General features: G+C 43.6%; 5 protein-coding genes across 6 annotated transcripts; 2 read left to right on the top strand and 3 right to left on the bottom strand.

The window, feature by feature from the left end:
- The first annotated feature begins 222 nt into the window (after positions 1–222).
- Positions 223–7,711, top strand: gfm1 (G elongation factor, mitochondrial 1). Its single transcript, XM_077611830.1, has 18 exons — positions 223–403; positions 485–637; positions 711–843; positions 1,480–1,684; positions 1,759–1,875; positions 1,977–2,127; positions 2,216–2,370; positions 2,448–2,532; positions 2,608–2,745; positions 2,844–2,945; positions 3,013–3,069; positions 3,145–3,282; positions 3,654–3,736; positions 6,175–6,337; positions 6,427–6,571; positions 6,639–6,799; positions 6,875–6,928; positions 7,024–7,711. The coding sequence occupies exons 1-18, from the start codon at positions 329–331 to the stop codon at positions 7,150–7,152; spliced, it is 2,244 nt and encodes a 747-aa protein (XP_077467956.1). The 5' UTR covers positions 223–328; the 3' UTR covers positions 7,153–7,711.
- lxn (latexin) lies at positions 3,778–7,993 on the bottom strand. Of its 2 annotated transcripts, none has more exons than XM_077611831.1 (7): positions 7,763–7,993; positions 5,392–5,571; positions 5,257–5,319; positions 4,985–5,165; positions 4,317–4,453; positions 4,180–4,245; positions 3,778–4,013 (listed from the first exon to the last, which is right to left on the bottom strand). In XM_077611831.1, exons 1-7 carry the CDS (start codon positions 7,856–7,858, stop codon positions 3,906–3,908), a joined length of 831 nt encoding a protein of 276 aa, XP_077467957.1. In that variant the 5' UTR covers positions 7,859–7,993; the 3' UTR covers positions 3,778–3,905. The 2 variants fall into 2 exon arrangements, with proteins under 2 accessions (XP_077467957.1, XP_077467958.1); XM_077611832.1 differs by lacking the exon at positions 7,763–7,993 and adding an exon at positions 5,794–5,926.
- Positions 7,994–8,278: 285 nt separating this feature from the next.
- On the bottom strand, positions 8,279–10,638 carry neu4 (sialidase 4). The gene is made up of 3 exons (XM_077611604.1): positions 10,406–10,638; positions 10,092–10,347; positions 8,279–9,634 (listed from the first exon to the last, which is right to left on the bottom strand). The coding sequence occupies exons 1-3, from the start codon at positions 10,604–10,606 to the stop codon at positions 8,766–8,768; spliced, it is 1,326 nt and encodes a 441-aa protein (XP_077467730.1). The 5' UTR covers positions 10,607–10,638; the 3' UTR covers positions 8,279–8,765.
- A 798-nt stretch (positions 10,639–11,436) lies between these two features.
- Positions 11,437–13,416, top strand: wdr53 (WD repeat domain 53). Its single transcript, XM_077611919.1, has 3 exons — positions 11,437–11,635; positions 11,988–12,477; positions 12,578–13,416. Exons 2-3 carry the CDS (start codon positions 11,989–11,991, stop codon positions 13,193–13,195), a joined length of 1,107 nt encoding a protein of 368 aa, XP_077468045.1. The 5' UTR covers positions 11,437–11,635; position 11,988; the 3' UTR covers positions 13,196–13,416.
- On the bottom strand, positions 13,330–15,656 carry srprb (SRP receptor subunit beta). The gene is made up of 7 exons (XM_077611920.1): positions 15,391–15,656; positions 15,140–15,234; positions 14,973–15,050; positions 14,593–14,675; positions 14,307–14,443; positions 14,184–14,238; positions 13,330–14,107 (listed from the first exon to the last, which is right to left on the bottom strand). Exons 1-7 carry the CDS (start codon positions 15,545–15,547, stop codon positions 13,897–13,899), a joined length of 816 nt encoding a protein of 271 aa, XP_077468046.1. The 5' UTR covers positions 15,548–15,656; the 3' UTR covers positions 13,330–13,896.
- Between the last annotated feature and the right edge of the window lie 549 nt (positions 15,657–16,205).

Here is a 16,205-nt window from a genome sequence, read left to right as displayed (position 1 = left end):
CACGTGATTTAAAGCGTCTTTCCTTCAAAACCATAGATATCGTGTAAAAATAGAAAACTCGGTGAGTGATGCACGCTGTGAGCCACGCTATGTTCCATTTATTGTTCTTGTTTTATAAACATTATTATTCTTTACATAATTAATATTTTCAAAAAGTAACAATAACCACCTGCTGAAATAAAATGTTAGTATTTTTGACTTATCGCTTGTTCCGTAGAACCCGGAAGTTTTGTTTCACAACCAGAAGCCTCAGCGTGACATTCACCGGGTTACTTGACGACGAGAGTTAACTACAGGGGACCGGTCGCCCTCCCAAATTTTCTCCACCATGAGGGTTCTTCAAACGGCCTTATGCTGGACCAAAAGCCACACTCTCGCTCCGGGTGGTGTCACTCTTAAAAAGGTAGCACGTTAGCAAAACGTGGGCTTCTCCACAAGGCGCTGATTTCAAGAGGGTTTAATGCCCTCTCTGTCATTGTCCCAGGTGCTCATCGACAGCTGCCGGTCGTGCTCGTCTGGTGTGATTCCGAACGAGAAGATCCGAAACATCGGCATTTCCGCGCACATCGATTCGGGGAAGACCACCCTCACCGAACGCGTGCTTTACTACACGGGAAGAATAGCACAGATCCACGAGGTTTGTATCACGGCATTGAATCCGTTTTTATCAGAGTATATCAGTAAGAGTATTTTGGCTTGCGGGGTGATAGGTGAAGGGGAAGGATGGCGTTGGTGCCACTATGGACTCCATGGAGCTGGAGAGGCAGAGGGGCATCACCATCCAGTCAGCTGCCACCTACACCATGTGGAAGAACCACAACATCAACATCATCGACACACCAGGTACTGCGAGCAGTTACTCATGTAGTGTGGCCCAATTATGAAATGTTCAGATATTGAGATGTGATAGACAGTTTTTGCATGATTTGAATGGGGCAAAATAACTTGCCTTTTCTCTCAAATGTATTGTTTTAATCATTTGTTTCGGATGTACTGTCGTTATTTTGTGTATAAAAATTGAATTTGGTGTTCAAAAAGTCTTTTTTCAAACTTGAGTCTTGAAAAAGAGCTGGTCGTCTTATATTCGTCAAATTCCCTGATCAAGGGCATCGTGGTGTAACCAATCTTGTTTGACAATTTGAAAGAAATAAAAAAACAGAAGATGGGAGAATGTCAATAAAACCCAATCCTAAGCATATTTGCAATTAACATCAATAATACCCTAGTAAATTGCAATGGTGTTGTTAACACGCGAGCTGTCACTCCAATGGTCGCATAAAGCATATAAATTCTATAATTCTTAAGGTTTGTACATGTAGAGATCCCAAGTAATATGAAACGCCTCCTAAACAAAAAACAAAAACTGTGTCAAATAATTGAAATCATGAAAAAAACCCAGTTGTGCTCTTCAATACCACAACATTAATATTAACGATGAATAACGTTGCAAATTTCTCTTACAAAACCCTCACTGTCCAGGTCACGTGGACTTCACCATCGAAGTGGAGCGAGCGCTACGTGTGCTGGATGGCGCCGTGTTGGTCCTGTGCGCTGTGGGCGGCGTCCAATGTCAAACCATGACGGTGAATCGGCAGATGAAGCGCTACGGCGTCCCCTTCCTCACTTTCATCAACAAGCTGGACCGCATGGGCGCCAACCCTAACAGAGCCCTCCAGCAGCTCAGGTGATTTCTTGTCACAAGAAATATTCCAACTCATTTGAATAAGTATTTTAATAACATTTTGTAATTATCTGTAGGTCAAAACTGAGCCAGAACGCCGCCTTTGTCAACATCCCCATGGGCCTGGAGAGTGACATGAAAGGCATCATCGACCTTATAGAAGAGAGAAGCATATATTTCGAAGGACCCTTTGGGTAATGAAAGCTTTTTTTGCCGGGAATAAAAGTAGAATGTTTGAGTAATAAAAAAATCTAGGCTAGTAATTTTACGCTAAAGTCGTCTCCAACTTTTGAAGGCAAGACATCCGCTACGATGACATCCCGGCAGATTATCGCGCAGAGGCTGCAGACCGCCGACAGGAGTTGGTTGAATGTGTCGCCAACGCTGATGAAGTTTTAGGAGAGATGTTCCTAGAAGAAAAGATTCCCACCAACGAGGAGCTCAGTGTAGGTTGTCTGTTCCCTCCTAGCCTACATGATGACTATCTACATTAATGTTAGATCAACTGACTTGAAATTTCTGATCGTCCACCAGGCTGCCTTGCGGAGAGCCACAGTGCAACGTCTATTCACGCCAGTGTTGGTGGGCACGGCCCTGAAGAACAAAGGTGTGCAACCCCTCCTGGACGCCGTGCTCAGTTTCTTGCCCGACCCCACCGAGATCAAAAACTACGCCATCCTTAACGATGAGTAAGCAAGGATTCGTCCGTAAGACAGTCAACCGTCAATGTATATATTTTCTGAATGTACATTTCTTGACAACGTAGAGATTCCAGTGACAAACTCAAAATCCATATGGACCCTACAAGAGACCCCACAAAGCCTTTTGTCAGTCTGGCTTTTAAACTAGAGGTGAGCACTAGACTTCACCTCCGATACGTACATGCCAGCTCTCTCTGACACTGTTGTCTTTTTGCGTCTGAGCAGGCGGGTCGTTTTGGCCAACTCACATACATGCGGGTGTACCAAGGTTGCCTGAAGAAGAGCGAGTACATCTACAACACGCGCACTAACAAGAAGGTGCGCGTGCAGAGGCTAGTGCGCCTGCATGCCGACCAAATGGAGGTGAGAGCATTTGGGCCGTGTGATTAATCGCGGCCATTTCATACGATTAGAACAAAAACAAATCTAAAGCTCTCTCTGTGTCGTACTCTATTCTCCAGGATGTCGACGAAGTGTATGCGGGTGACATCTGCGCTCTGTTTGGGATTGATTGTGCGAGTGGAGACACATTCACGTCCAGGAGCAACGAGAACCTTTCAATGGCAAGTAACTGTACATATTGTGAATATAGTAAGCCTCTCTCTCTCAATCATCCGGTGTTCTCTGTAGGAATCAATTCACGTCCCTGAGGCTGTCATTTCCATGTCCATGAAGCCAGCCAACAAGGTAAGGGAATACGAGGGATAGTCCCGAGGAATTACAAATGAATCACTTAAACCTGTTTTTTTTCTGTCGGAGTAGAATGACCTGGATAAATTTTCCAAAGGCATCAACCGCTTCACTCGAGAAGATCCCACCTTCCGGGTTCACTTCGACAATGAGAGCAAGGAGACCATCATCTCAGGCATGGGCGAGCTACATCTGGAAATTTACTCGCAGGTACAGTAAAAATGGGTAGATGTTACAACATCACTTCCATGCACTACATTCACTTTTTGACAAGATTTTGACCTATTTACTCAAAGTTCCTCCCCTTCCTTGGCACTGAAAGATGACACCAAATCACTATTTCTGGATTGCTTTGGTGGCATCTTGTAGCATATTAAAGAGGGCACAGGAACTTTTTTTTTAACAATAAATGACAGACAATGGGTTGAAAATGATTCATTCTAGACACAACTGCATCACTTCTGACTCAGTGAGATGTAGTAGTTTTTGCAGAGGATAAAGAATATATGCCAATTAATATTTCTATGGTACCAGGTCTACACTCAAACATCCATCACTTCATTCTTATTTTGTCTTTCCAGAGAATGGAGAGAGAGTATAACTGCCCCTGTGTGATGGGAAAACCCAAAGTGTCATTCAGAGAAACCATCACTGGCGCTGTTCCGTAAGTACTCACAGCCAACACAAATATATGACACAACAAAGTCTATCTAAATGCTTTGTTTATTATATCATACATGAAGAGGTGGTTCATTACTCGTGGCCTCACTCTAATGCTCGGTGTTCCACAAGCAAGAGAGAAATGTGGCATGTAAAGTGTAGTTTTTAGGTATTTAAGTTGTAGTCACATTTTCCAAAGGGTAGTCACTTTTTTCCTTCTTGAGCACTTTAATTCCTTCACTAGGAGACCAGGTGAACAGCACCTTCCAGGCAAAGATATCCTGCAACACCAACAGGGAATGCTATGTTAAACACTTCAGTACTGTAGGTTGGCCAGCTACAATCATTTATTACACCTCTCCTTAGAAAATAATGCTCGTGCCAGGGAAATTAGATTAATTAATATCCTGCAGCAGTTCCAGTAATGTTGGGTTATAAGGCAAGTACCTGGGACACCATATCATGAAGCAGTACATCGTATTCATACTTCAGTAGGCTGCTGTCAGCACATTCCTGCCGTACACAGCAGAACAGTTGGAGTTAGTGGGGCAAACAAGAAGGTTTTAGCCGGGAGAATAACCGACCTGCTGTGTGACGTTGGCGACTTGAGCCATGTTGTACAAAGTTTCTTGGGTGGATTCATTGAGCATGACATAGCTGGACACTACGGCTCCAAGGTGCCAGAAAGGGACATGCTCTGGAGCTACGTGACCGTAGCTGTCTGAGGGTGGAAAGAATATCTGTTGATTACTGTCACATTTATTAGCACATTTTCAGTAGGTGATTTATTGGTATAAGCTTGATTTTTAGTTGTTTTTTTGGTGATTCTCAAACTGTGGTATTAGTTGTACTTAAGTTGTATTCAATCTAGTGTAGGTGGCTCAAATATGCATACTTGTTATATATATTTTTAATCTATTTCTGCATTTCTTTATTAGTTAGACATCTTTAAACAGTTTAAATATTTTTATTGACCTTGGAAAAATGTGCTACTATTTATTGAATTAAAATAATGAGTTATTTTATTTAAAATTCTATGAATTTTTTGTTGCTTATGGCAAATTATGCAGGGGGGGTCAATCTAATACGACACTGACATCCAATAATGGGTCAAAAAGTCCCTCAATTGGCCTCCCAGCCGGACGATTGAATCACTAATTACAGTTAAGTTGTAGTTGCGTACATTTTTTTTTTCTGAAAGCAGTGTAATTTATAAAGAACGTTTACAGAAATTCCAGTTGTGGGTAGTTACCGGGTATGTTGGAAGCAAAAAGCAGATTGGGTCGAGCCAGCTGCTCCTGGAAAAAAGCCTCTTCCTGAACGGAGGTGTTTATTTTCAAGATGTTCTCGCATGATGAAACCTTGACCTGTGGTGGAGCGTGGCTATGCTCCATAGGGAATAAAACCTCTGCCGAGCATTCCCCTTTGATTTTCTGTAGAAAAGACACAAGGGTGAAAAGAGGTATCGCGTCAAAACCTGTGGCATACTGCGATTTCACATGTTGCAATGTAAAAACAGCTTACTTTCTCAACAAACTCCTGCACAGAAAGGTCCAGCTGGTACTTTCTCCCCGAGTTGGGCACGTCCTAAAAAGGGAAAACACATCCTGGTTGGGTTGTCGTTTAATCGTCTCCTATTATTGTGCGTCTCCCACTTGCCTCTGCATTTGCACGAATGACTTTGTGCAATCCGAAGATTTTGTAAGGCGAGGCGTATTGGGTGTTCAGGTAATGTTGGACAACTTTGGCAGCCCTTTGAGCAGGGTAGTGGCTGGGGTTCAGTTCTCCGGTCTCCATTACTTTTTCTATTTTGTCGTGGGACTCAAGCACGCGGGTTGACTGCGGAAAGAATGAATCGGAACAATGCAATGAGGCTATACTTGGACTTTGTGTATACTGCAGGTGTAGGTAAACAGGGCAGGGCAATGTTTGTCTCTTGATAAGATGGGCCTGCTAAAATGGAATGTGTACGGCTAGAAAGAACATTAATTCAAGGCAAAAATAGCCATGAAGAATCTTTCACAATAATGTTGTGAAATGTTTTTTTAATGTGGTTCTTGCCTGAATCTTCAGTTCTGGGTCAGTTGTTTGTTCCTCATGGAAGTGGAGGAGTGAGCACTCACTTCCTGTTTGACAAGAGGGCCACCCTTTTTTAAAGCGACAGCACTGTAATGTTCAAGCTGCGTTTTGCAAAAAGAATTGCCTTTGTTTCATTGCGGATTACTTTAGAACAGAGAATAATGAAATTGGCTAGTAGGGTGGAGATTGTTATAGAAACAATTCTGCGGATGTCGAAAGTCAAAAACTGGTGGCATTTGGGGTTGGCTGCTCATGTATACACAATGAAATGTGGTAAACAATTTTTAAAACTGAAATGATGAAACACGGTCAAAATGAAGCCAATGCAAATAGTTGAATTTTGACTCTCCATATCTTCACTAGGTTTAATTTCACCCACAAGAAGCAAACCGGAGGCTCTGGTCAGTATGGTAAAGTTATCGGCGTCCTTGAGCCACTGGAACCGGAACACTACACCGCGCTGGAATTTGAAGATCAAACCGTGGGAACAAACGTTCCAAAGCAACTTGTGCCAGCCGTGGAAAAGGTTTCCCTCAAATCTCAGTTTTCATTTTAGCCACTCAAAAAGTCCTGCTGTCCTAATCCCTAATTTCATCCCCCTTCTTCACCTCATAGGGCTACAGGGAAGCCTGCGAGAAGGGACCCCTGAGCGGCCACAAGATCTCCGGAGTCCGATTCCTCCTGGAGGACGGGGCGAATCACATGGTGGACTCAAATGAAATCTCCTTCATCCGTGCAGGGGAGGGTGCTCTAAAGCAAGGTGAAGGTCGTTCTCATTCCAACTGAAACCAGCATCCACCTCGCTTCATCCGTGCGGGTCTTCACAGCTATGGAGAAGGCCAACGTCGCCATCATAGAGCCCCTCATGTCGGTGGAAATTGTGGCGCCTCAGGAGTTCCAGGGCGTGATTATCGCTGGGATGAGCCGCCGCCACGGCGTCATCACGGGCCAGGATGCCTCCGATGGGTACTTCACGCTGTACGCCGATGTGAGTCCAGCTCGTCAAGTGACCCGGGATCTCTGCTTGGAATCTTATTAAATCGATTTGATTGCGCTTTGACAGATTCCTTTAAACGACATGTTTGGGTACGCCACAGAACTACGATCAAGCACTGAAGTAAGAAAAGCGTGTCGCGTCTAAATTAAGTCTGCAGTGGCCATGACGTTAAAGATGATGTTTTGTCCTCTGGTTTATTCACGTGTTCCAATCAGGGAAAGGGGGAGTATACTATGGAATACAGCAGATATCAACAGTGTCTGCCAGCCACGCAGGAAGAACTCATCCACAAGTACTTGGAGGCGACGGGTCAGCTGCCTACTAAGAAGAAGTGGAAGAGTTGAAAAGTATCTCTGTGATTTGGGACTCTTTCAACTGACTGCCATAACTTGCATCATGGTGAAATGTTCTAATTTGGTCATACAGACCCCAAACCTTTTCACATCATGTTAGTCTAACCCTCGGAGAAAACTTTAGTATTTATTATTCCTTTATGTGTATCCTGAGTAGCCAGCATTACAGACAATGGTGGTTAAACAGGTGTTGATCATGCATTGAAAAGGAACGAAAGAAGCAGAATTTGCAACATTACTTTTACAATAAGAAATCAGGAAAGTTATTTTTTTCTTTTTTAGATAGTAAACATCTGTCAGAATAGCAAATTGCTCAATTACTACAAAGCAATTAAGTAAATATTGAAATGGTTTGTCTTTTTACTTCAGTCAGTTTCCCACCAAATTTCCAGTATTTCACATATTTTAACAGACTATATAAATGTATGATCACAACTCTATGACATCAAGTATTTACATTTCCCCTGAAAGATTAAGAAAGTCTTTTTGTACTGTGTACAGAATTGCTTTGAGTAACTATTTCAATAAATACACACATGTAAACCTGGAAGTTTTTAACAGCCACGTTAATCATTAGTTTTACTGTGGCCGATTTGCTCACCTCGGTCATGGAATGAGAACATGAGGTCGCTTCAGGAGGGCTTTCGGCGATGACCCCACCGAGTCCCACCACCGCCAAGAGGACACACAGAATCATTGTGTGGCTGGAGAAATGAAGAGCGTAAAATGAGCCCCTCCTGTTGAGACTGCTGTTTTGTAGACCAGAAGGCTGGGGGGGAGGATGTCCCGATTCCTCCCTTGCGCAATTGTTGTACTCTCTTCAACCCCAACAACTCTCCTCGGCTTTATTGGTTTCAGCCGTAGCACGTCAGCCAGTGGGAGAGCAAGATTAGTTATCGCCCAATCATCATTTGGTCATCCTAATTGTCATCATTTAGACACGGATGCAATTAGGGTGGTAATTTTTCTATCCGTACTGTTCAGCCACTGTGTCATGCCGAACGAAGGACTACCGTATTTACTCGCATATAAGCCACCCCCACGTACAAGCTGCACCCTTAAAATTACCTTAAAATGATTGAATGTTACAATTTCTTGTGATTAAGCCACTCCCTGATTGACAATTTTCACCTCCATATTCATGGTTTTAATAGGGAGTTCAACACACACAACACGTAAACACAAGTGGGACATGCCAACGCACATGGACGCAATTTTCAGGAGAAATTGACTTTGCAATATTAAGCAAGTCACTAAACACTTGGGGTTAGTGAACTTGAATGGAATGTCTGTTGATAGCCTTGAATGTGCACAATTGCAGGAAGGATTCAAGAGTGAGTTGTTAAGACCACAAGGTTTATAAAGAGTTGTCAATTTCAATGTGAAATTTATGGAAATGACATTATGCAGCAGAACCAAAACATGTTCGCCTGTAGTGTATTTGCCTACGGTGTTTCCTGGAAAAGTTCACATCTGCCCACATGCTTGGAAAACAAAGAAAGTGTAAATAAGCAAGTTTTTTTTTAAACCAAATGATAGTGGCTAGGTTACCATCCGACTGAATTCTCCGAAACATGACTGGAAACCACACTTTACGAATTAATTTAAGACAAAGTGCAAAGGTCACCAAGCTTTCTCTGCTTCTTCATGTGTCCAACGTTACTGCTTACGTTGACTTCGGTCTCCCGCTGCTTGTTACCGTCCTCGCTTAGGAGGTTCATGCCTGGCGGGAGATTGTCAATGAGCTCGTAGAGGGTGAAGATGCAGAAGCAGATCTCATCGCAGGGCGTCCTGGCGCCACACTCGAACAAGCAGGCGAAGGCCACAGCGGGTGGGGAGTTGGGCGAGGACGGCAGCTCCACGTATGCCAAGTCGGAGTAAGCGCAGGGACCCTCGTAGATCATCCATGGCCCGCGCCAACTGTCGGGGTCGCGGGGATGAAGACTGAGAAAAACGCCTAGGTCCTTGCGGGCGCTGGTCTGTGTCGGGTGGGAGTACACCACACACGTGGGGGTTAGGAAATTTGGAGAGGCCGTTTCGTGGGAGGGCTGAGGATTGACGCTCAACTGCAGTGGAGCCGGAAACCCCACCACACTCCCGTGACATCCACTCCGAGGTTCCACCAACCTCTGGACCAGCTGACCCTCTTGAAATGTGGCCCCGTTGTCCAAACTGAGTGCCTGCACCCTGAAGCCCAACCGGCTACGCGCATTGCAGTACAAGAAGTTGGTCCCATCTTCCTCGTCCACACACACCACCTGGCACTCTACACTCTCCGGGCCCGGGACGGTCCCCCCAAAACTCCAGGTTCGCCCGTGGGTGTCGCTGTGGAAGCAGAAGGCGCGTGGGGTCGTCTGGCACCACTTTCCAAAGCAATGCCTGCAATCGATGTGGTAGGCGTAGGCGGGAATGAGGAGGCGTCCGGACTTGAGCTGGATTCCGTGGCCTGGTCCCAGTGCAAAAGTGGCCCATTCTGTAAAAGGCACCCTGTGAGGAACTTGCAAAAATGATGGATAGGAGGAAAAATAGCACTGTAGGACAAATAAGGTTTAAAAACTTTTGCTTGCAGCTGTGGTTGTCAGAAGTGTACCATTAAAATACAGTAGTCAAGGTAACAACAAACCAAACAAACAAAAAGAACTATACTTTTTTCTCTCTCAGTAAAACTATGTCCAACCAGTCTGATGGTTCTCAACCCTATTTGGCTACGTTGCATTTAGACTATCAACCTGCAATGTCAATATGGCAGTTGACCATGCTGACTGCTGAGCTAATAGCCCAATCGGGCTTTGACTGTTAGCATGATCCTCAAGCGCAACACTTTTTTTTTTTTTACATTGGAGAATATTCATGGATTGTAACCTTATTTTTATACTTCTGCTATGGCTTTGAATAGAAATACTAATCCTGAAATAAATTGGATGTCTTGCCTTTGATGGTATCTCCTATAACCTGCTGTGTGAGATCAGTAGCCGGACTCCACGTAACGCCGTTGTCTGCGCTGGAGACGAAGCAGAGGCGTGCCAAGTTTTTCCCAGTGGCCAACTGGAAGGACTCGCTCACGTGGCCCAGAATGGCGACGAAGAACAAAAAGAGGGTGCCCGTGAAGTCGTCGTACACGGGGCATGGGTTCATGGAGCGATGGCCTGGCAGATAAGCCGTGCCAAGAACTTGCAGACCTTCCCACTGGAAATATGCATATTTAACCCTCTTGGCTTGTGAAATTTGACTTTGCTCATCTCACCTCAACATAGTTTCTGAAGAAAGTCCCTCTCTTCATGACCAGCAGGTGAGCCTGGGAGTCGGACGGGCTGAGGCGTTCCTCACAGAAGGCCAGGAAAGAGTTGCAGCGAGGCAGGTAGAGCAATGCCGGAACTCGGTAGGTCACCCCATTGGCCTCCTGGCGGAAAAGGACCGACCTCCCCGGGAAATATGGTGCTCTCATTGTGGTGGGGCTCACTGTAAATGTCAAGTTGAATGGATACAGTTTTTGCATCAATGTCCTTTGTTTGGCATGATGTAACTGGACACTCATAAAGAGCATACCTACTTTGAGTTGCTGATTTGTAGCAAGGCATCTGTGACTGTTTGATGTCAAAGTGGGCTTTTAGTATAGTGTGTTTTTGCAAAACATGGGGCCCTCCCCTTCACTCCTGTCCCCCTGGCCTATTCAATGGTACAGCTTAGTATGCTTTTCACTGACCCAGAAATGGACCTCACTCATCAAGTCTTCGGCTTTTGATGAATCAGCGGAAAGTCGCCATTGTGAACTTGTGTTTTGTGTTTTTGTTTTCTTTTTTTGTTACCGAATACAGATGGTAACAGCAGGAATCCCTCCAACTTCCCATTTACACACCCTGCCCCTCCTGCACAATGAAGTGGTCATTAAAAGACATCTCATTCATTAATGGTCTGTAGTTATCTACAGACCATTAATGAATGAGATGTCTTTTAATTTAAAAATAAGACACTATATAGCTATAAAAATATTATATATACTATTTATTTAAATTTTTTCCCAAAAACATTTGTATTCCTTATGATTATCTACTAGATAATCATAAGGAATACAAATGTTTTTGGACAAATTTAAAATAAATAGTATATATAATATTTTTATAGCTATATAGTGTATGCTATGTATAGTAAAACTATATAGGAATATATTGACTCTCTTTAATTTTGAATTGTGTTTTCTTGATGATTTAGTTGGCGTGTAATTAAAACAATTATATCCAGTTTAATGCTTCTGTTTTGAAAGGAGTGAGAGTGACGTCATATAGCAGCGACTAGACGGTTTGTCATTCACATGGTGGTTAGCTTCTGTTAGCCAGCATCGTTTCCTCCTTTTATCTATTCCAAATCGCAGATAAAGACAGCGTCAATACTTAATAGAAAGGCGATGACGTGCGAAGTTAATATCTTTGTTCTGATGCCTTTGAAACCGCGTGAGAGCATCTTTTAAACTATTCATGTAAGTACATGGTGGCTAATGTTATGGTTGTCAGCAGAACGGTAACTAATGTTGTTATTTCTTGGAATAACGCACGACACGACGTCCCAAAACTGCTGTCTTTGTTTACAAATAAATAATCCAGAGGAAATTTTGTTTTCAAAATCAAATCACCAGAAAGTCATTTATTTTTAAGGAATAGCGTGATGAAATGAGGTGCAGATTCTATGTACGTATTTCTAAGATCATAGTTCATGGTATTTTACTGTTGTGAAATGTGAATGTATGCAGTTATACAAGTATTCAAGTAGATACTTTTATACGTGTTTTTGACTTGATGTGCATAATTGTTTTTTCTTATCATTTCTCTTAGTATGACCAAAGTGTGGCATGAGGGCCTCTCCACGCCCATTTTGTGTGTTTGCGCATCTTCAGGCCCCGCAGGACTTATTGCCTCAGGTTCAGAAGGCGGTGATGTTGTCGTTTGGAGCCAAGAAGGATGTGTCGTCAGTCACCTCAACCTCCCGGGAGCGGACGACTGCACCAGCGTGGCGTTTTCCCCCTCGCCGTCAGGCCTGCTCTATGCTTCTCATGGCGACACAGTTCGCGCATATGATCTTCGGAACTTCAAGGACGCCGTGCAGGAGTTCGTCGGCGCCGGGGAGGAAGAGATAAATGCGTTGGCGTTGAGCGAGGACGGTTCCACTCTTGCGCTGGCTGACGACTCGGGGGCAGTTCGGATCCTGGAGCTACCTGGGGGAAAAGTTTGCAGGACTCTTCGCAGACACACCAATATCTGCTCCTCTGTGGCCTTTCGGCCTCACAGGCCCAACAATCTGCTGTCTGCTGGGTTGGACATGCAGGTTGGAGCATTACAGTGACAATTTTTTGATAAATTTTTGCACACAAAACCAAATGGCAATTTTCAACACTGTTTAACCCTTCGCCTTTTTTTCATTTCAGGTGATGCTGTGGAGTCTGCAGAAGACACGCCCCCTCTGGAACCTCAAGCTTCAAGACATATCAGAGGAGGAAGTTGACCACCAGCAGCGCCCTGGTCAGCTTTTTAACCCCCCGCTGGCCCACTGCGTGTCCGTGGCCTGCTGCGGAAACGTCGTGGCTTGCGCCGCCGAGGACGGGCGGGTGCACCTCATGCGGGTGGGTGCCGGCTCCAAACTGGAGAGGCAGGGGGCTTTCAAAGCACACCGCCAAGGTGCCTCCCAAGCTCATTTTATGCCTTTCTTCTCACATCCGTACTGGCTCGCCACTGGGGGCAATGACGGACAAGTGGCTGTGTGGGACATTAGCAAACACGCCGTGGTGGCCGCAGAGGAGGTCAAAGTCAAGGGTGCAGCTGCCTCCTACAGGAAGGGAAAAAGAAAGGGCAAGAAAAACATGGAGGCGCAGGATGAGAAAGATGAGGATGATGTGGAGACGAAACCGAATTCTGGACCCAAAGTGAATATCAGCCATGGGGATAAAGTCAACTGGTTGTGTCCTGCTTTGCTCAAAGGAACAGCCAGTCTGATTGTGGCTGATCAAAGCTCCAGTCTGACGGTTTACCCCCTGCCCGGGCTGTAAATATTCCCACTCTAATCAGCCACACATTTGTTTTCCAAAGACTTTTTGGAAGAAAAAGTTGTGTGAACAATGGCTGACATCAGGCAATAAAAACAAACGTGAACAACTTTGTTTTGGCCGTGTGAGAGACAAACTAGGATTCTGTGTGGTTTTTATTTGGGTTTTATGTAAGAAGAAAAAAGTTGATTTTACAGGAATAAATTATGATCTGTTGTTCCGAATGCAGCGCCCCAGAATGTTCTTTAATAGCTCCGTGGTACAACCTTGACACGAGTAAAAAAAGAATGTAAATTGACTGGTGAAGTGAACCCCAAATTTCACTGATCACAGTAGCGAGTAGATGGAAAAATATGATTGCACTGTGTCAAAATGCCAAGATTTAGAAGCAATCTGGAGCTCAAAAATATCCTTTACTAAAATCCCACAAACTTAAACTATCAGGATAAAAAGGCACACCAAAGCTTTCCATTCAATGCATATTTAAACATTTACTTTAGCTGTCCAAAATTTATATTTGCAAAAAAAAATTGTTGCCAAAGTAAATGATGAAAAGTTGACATTCATTATTGGTTAAGCACCGGAAAGCAAGCAATCTGCTAATTGGACTTTCAGTCTTCATTCTGATGAATGTTGTCTCTTTCAGGTGTTGTGAGATCTGGTGGCTTTCGTGTGAAAGGATGTTGCCGGCAAAGTCTTTTCTTTTACAGTTTAGCTAGGCTGTTCTCCAAGCTCTGGATGTCAGCATCATCTTCTTCCCCTTTGACCCCGCGAGCACTGCATTCCAGGAATTCCACTTTCATGGGCAGCTGGCTGAATTCAAAGTTTTTGCCTTTCCTTCCCAGGTAAACACTTCCGCCCGCCGAACCGTCCTGGGAGCTGAGTGCTGCCGATCGAGTAACCCGCAGTGTGTTCCTGTAATCGGAGACATAAGAAAAAATGGCCTCTATGCAAAAAAAAACAATGGATCGTTACAATTGTATTTACTCACAGTTCCTTTTCCAGCTGCAGCTGAATCAGTTTAGCAGATTTTGCCATGGTGATGTCTATAGAATGACACATTATATTGCAGTTTTGGAAACAAATGGCAGAGAATCTTGACCGTGGTCAGCACCTTGTTTGTTGCACACCACTAAGACTGTGGGGGCATTACTGCAGAGCACAGCATCCGTCAGCAGCACGTACAGGAACTCTGCAACATCTCTCACTTCCTTCTGAAAGATGGCACTGTCCACCACAAACACGATGGCTCTGGAGAATAAAAATAATGGTTGATGTGAATGGAAAGATAGCCCTCTGGATTCATTTGACTGGGCTTTCATCAATAATAAAACACTTTAACAATTTTTAACTATGAAAATGGGGAATAAGTCTAAATAAACAAAATGTCTTGTTCTCACCTGGCTGCTGTTTTGAACTTCTCCAGATATTGAGAGCGAAGACTGTCATGGCCTGGCAGGTCGATCAGAGTCCAGGTTGTGTTCTTAACAGATGACATTAAAGTTAGCGACAAAAAAACAAAAACAAAAAAATTGGCCCCATTAATAACGAGTGGGGCAACTTAATTGTGACATTTCTATGTGCACAAAAGACTACTTAAAAATATTCACTTGGTTGAATATACTTGAGTTTATATGTATTGTTCATTCTAATTTGATAGTACAGCACATGCCCGATGTAATTATAGCATATTTTATTTGACAATAAATTGAGATCACTCCCCTCTAAAATGACCAAAATTGAGTGACCCACTCTTGTTTTGTATATAAAAAAAACTTACTCTGTCATTTTTAGCTTTATAAGGACCACTACTATCTGTAATCGAGGTCTGAGTCCGTTTAAATTTCCCAGACAGAAGCTGAAAATAACAAGAAAAAAATCATTAAAAACAGAATTTAATCGAGCGGGTGATGACCAGTCACTTAGCCGTATTTTGGAACCACTCACTCGGCTGAAGATAAGCGTCTTTCCCGCGTCGCACAGCCCGACGAGAAGCACCGCACTCCGGACAGTTTTACTGGTAAGGAAGTATTTGAGGAAAACTACGGAACAAAGAGAAATTGCCTCTTCGTGAATATTTGTTACGTTAAAGCCAACACTCAAGCAGATGACTACAAATGTTAGCTTAGCCTTTAACTTCCTAGCGTACTACAATGAGGCCGCCTGCCTAGTAGGCTAACAATAGCATGCTAACACACCACAGGTGATGATAACCACGGCCAGCGCGACAAGGACCCCGATGAGGAAAAGCGGGTCCTGGTTTTCCACCTGCTGGCGAACGGACTCGATGAAAGGGTCTAGAGAGATCCCCGCGTCGGTTCTTTCTTCCACGTTGCTACCGGTGTCCACCTCCATTGATTTGTCTGCGTGTTGAAGTGAGTAAACCCTGTACGTGGGACACGTCTACTTCTTGGCAAAAGGCTTGCAGTCGTGTACTGACGCCATTTCACCCGCTGGGGGCGCTGATTCCCAACACAACTACTCCCAGCGAGAATACAGTCAACCAAAACGTGGATGAACTATCAAACATTTAAAATTCTTATATGTATGTTTGATTAGGGTAGATCACTAATATATGTATATCTTTTTAAAATAAAAATAAGACACAAAACCTGTTTTTAAAATGGAACTGTAACGAGTTAATGGAATTTACTTTCACATCAATATGTGTAACTCCTTAATGGATTGGTTTTGGTCAAGATAAAGAAATACAAAAGTTAATTTGATAGTTTTATGTAAGCATGTGTATACATGCACCCTCAGAGCAATTTTTTTGCAGAGTTATTGTTAAATGTGGAGTACAGTAAAATTACTATTCATTTTAATCTGATACTATTTGCTCATTGGTTGTAATTGACAGCGATGTAATTTATTTAGACAGGCGATGTTTGTGCTCATATTTGCCGTTTCTCCCAGTGACGTGGACTAGGACGTCTACCGCCTTCAATGGCAATCAATGAGTTAAATGAGTTACTATTAAGGGATAATTAGACGTTTACCTAGAAAAGGCTCA

The sequence above is a fragment of the Stigmatopora argus genome, chromosome 10 (assembly GCF_051989625.1).
Source record: "Stigmatopora argus isolate UIUO_Sarg chromosome 10, RoL_Sarg_1.0, whole genome shotgun sequence".
NCBI lineage: Eukaryota > Metazoa > Chordata > Actinopteri > Syngnathiformes > Syngnathidae > Stigmatopora > Stigmatopora argus.
Note: the sequence above shows the minus strand (reverse complement) of the source record. Positions and strands in the feature narration are given on the sequence as shown.

What these genes read in the sequence shown, in the direction of transcription:
- wdr53 (XM_077611919.1), top strand. Translation starts at nt 11,989, where the DNA reads ATGACCAAAGTGTGGCATGAGGGCCTCTCCACGCCCATTTTGTGTGTT. An exon ending in CTGCTGGGTTGGACATGCAG is followed by an intron (nt 12,478 to 12,577) that starts GTTGGAGCATTA and finishes TTTTCATTTCAG; the next exon opens with GTGATGCTGTGGAGTCTGCA.
- srprb (XM_077611920.1), bottom strand. Translation starts at nt 15,547, where the DNA reads ATGGAGGTGGACACCGGTAGCAACGTGGAAGAAAGAACCGACGCGGGG. An exon ending in ATAAAGCTAAAAATGACAGA is followed by an intron (nt 14,676 to 14,972) that starts GTAAGTTTTTTT and finishes TCATCTGTTAAG; the next exon opens with AACACAACCTGGACTCTGAT. An exon ending in AGTGGTGTGCAACAAACAAG is followed by an intron (nt 14,239 to 14,306) that starts GTGCTGACCACG and finishes GTCATTCTATAG; the next exon opens with ACATCACCATGGCAAAATCT.
- gfm1 (XM_077611830.1), top strand. Translation starts at nt 329, where the DNA reads ATGAGGGTTCTTCAAACGGCCTTATGCTGGACCAAAAGCCACACTCTC. An exon ending in CCATGAAGCCAGCCAACAAG is followed by an intron (nt 3,070 to 3,144) that starts GTAAGGGAATAC and finishes CTGTCGGAGTAG; the next exon opens with AATGACCTGGATAAATTTTC. An exon ending in GGAGGGTGCTCTAAAGCAAG is followed by an intron (nt 6,572 to 6,638) that starts GTGAAGGTCGTT and finishes GGGTCTTCACAG; the next exon opens with CTATGGAGAAGGCCAACGTC.
- lxn (XM_077611831.1), bottom strand. Translation starts at nt 7,858, where the DNA reads ATGATTCTGTGTGTCCTCTTGGCGGTGGTGGGACTCGGTGGGGTCATC. An exon ending in GTTCTCATTCCATGACCGAG is followed by an intron (nt 5,572 to 7,762) that starts GTGAGCAAATCG and finishes TTCTTTCCGCAG; the next exon opens with TCAACCCGCGTGCTTGAGTC. An exon ending in TTCATGATATGGTGTCCCAG is followed by an intron (nt 4,014 to 4,179) that starts GTACTTGCCTTA and finishes TTGGTGTTGCAG; the next exon opens with GATATCTTTGCCTGGAAGGT.
- neu4 (XM_077611604.1), bottom strand. Translation starts at nt 10,606, where the DNA reads ATGAGAGCACCATATTTCCCGGGGAGGTCGGTCCTTTTCCGCCAGGAG. An exon ending in TCTTCAGAAACTATGTTGAG is followed by an intron (nt 10,348 to 10,405) that starts GTGAGATGAGCA and finishes GCATATTTCCAG; the next exon opens with TGGGAAGGTCTGCAAGTTCT. An exon ending in TATAGGAGATACCATCAAAG is followed by an intron (nt 9,635 to 10,091) that starts GCAAGACATCCA and finishes TGCCTTTTACAG; the next exon opens with AATGGGCCACTTTTGCACTG.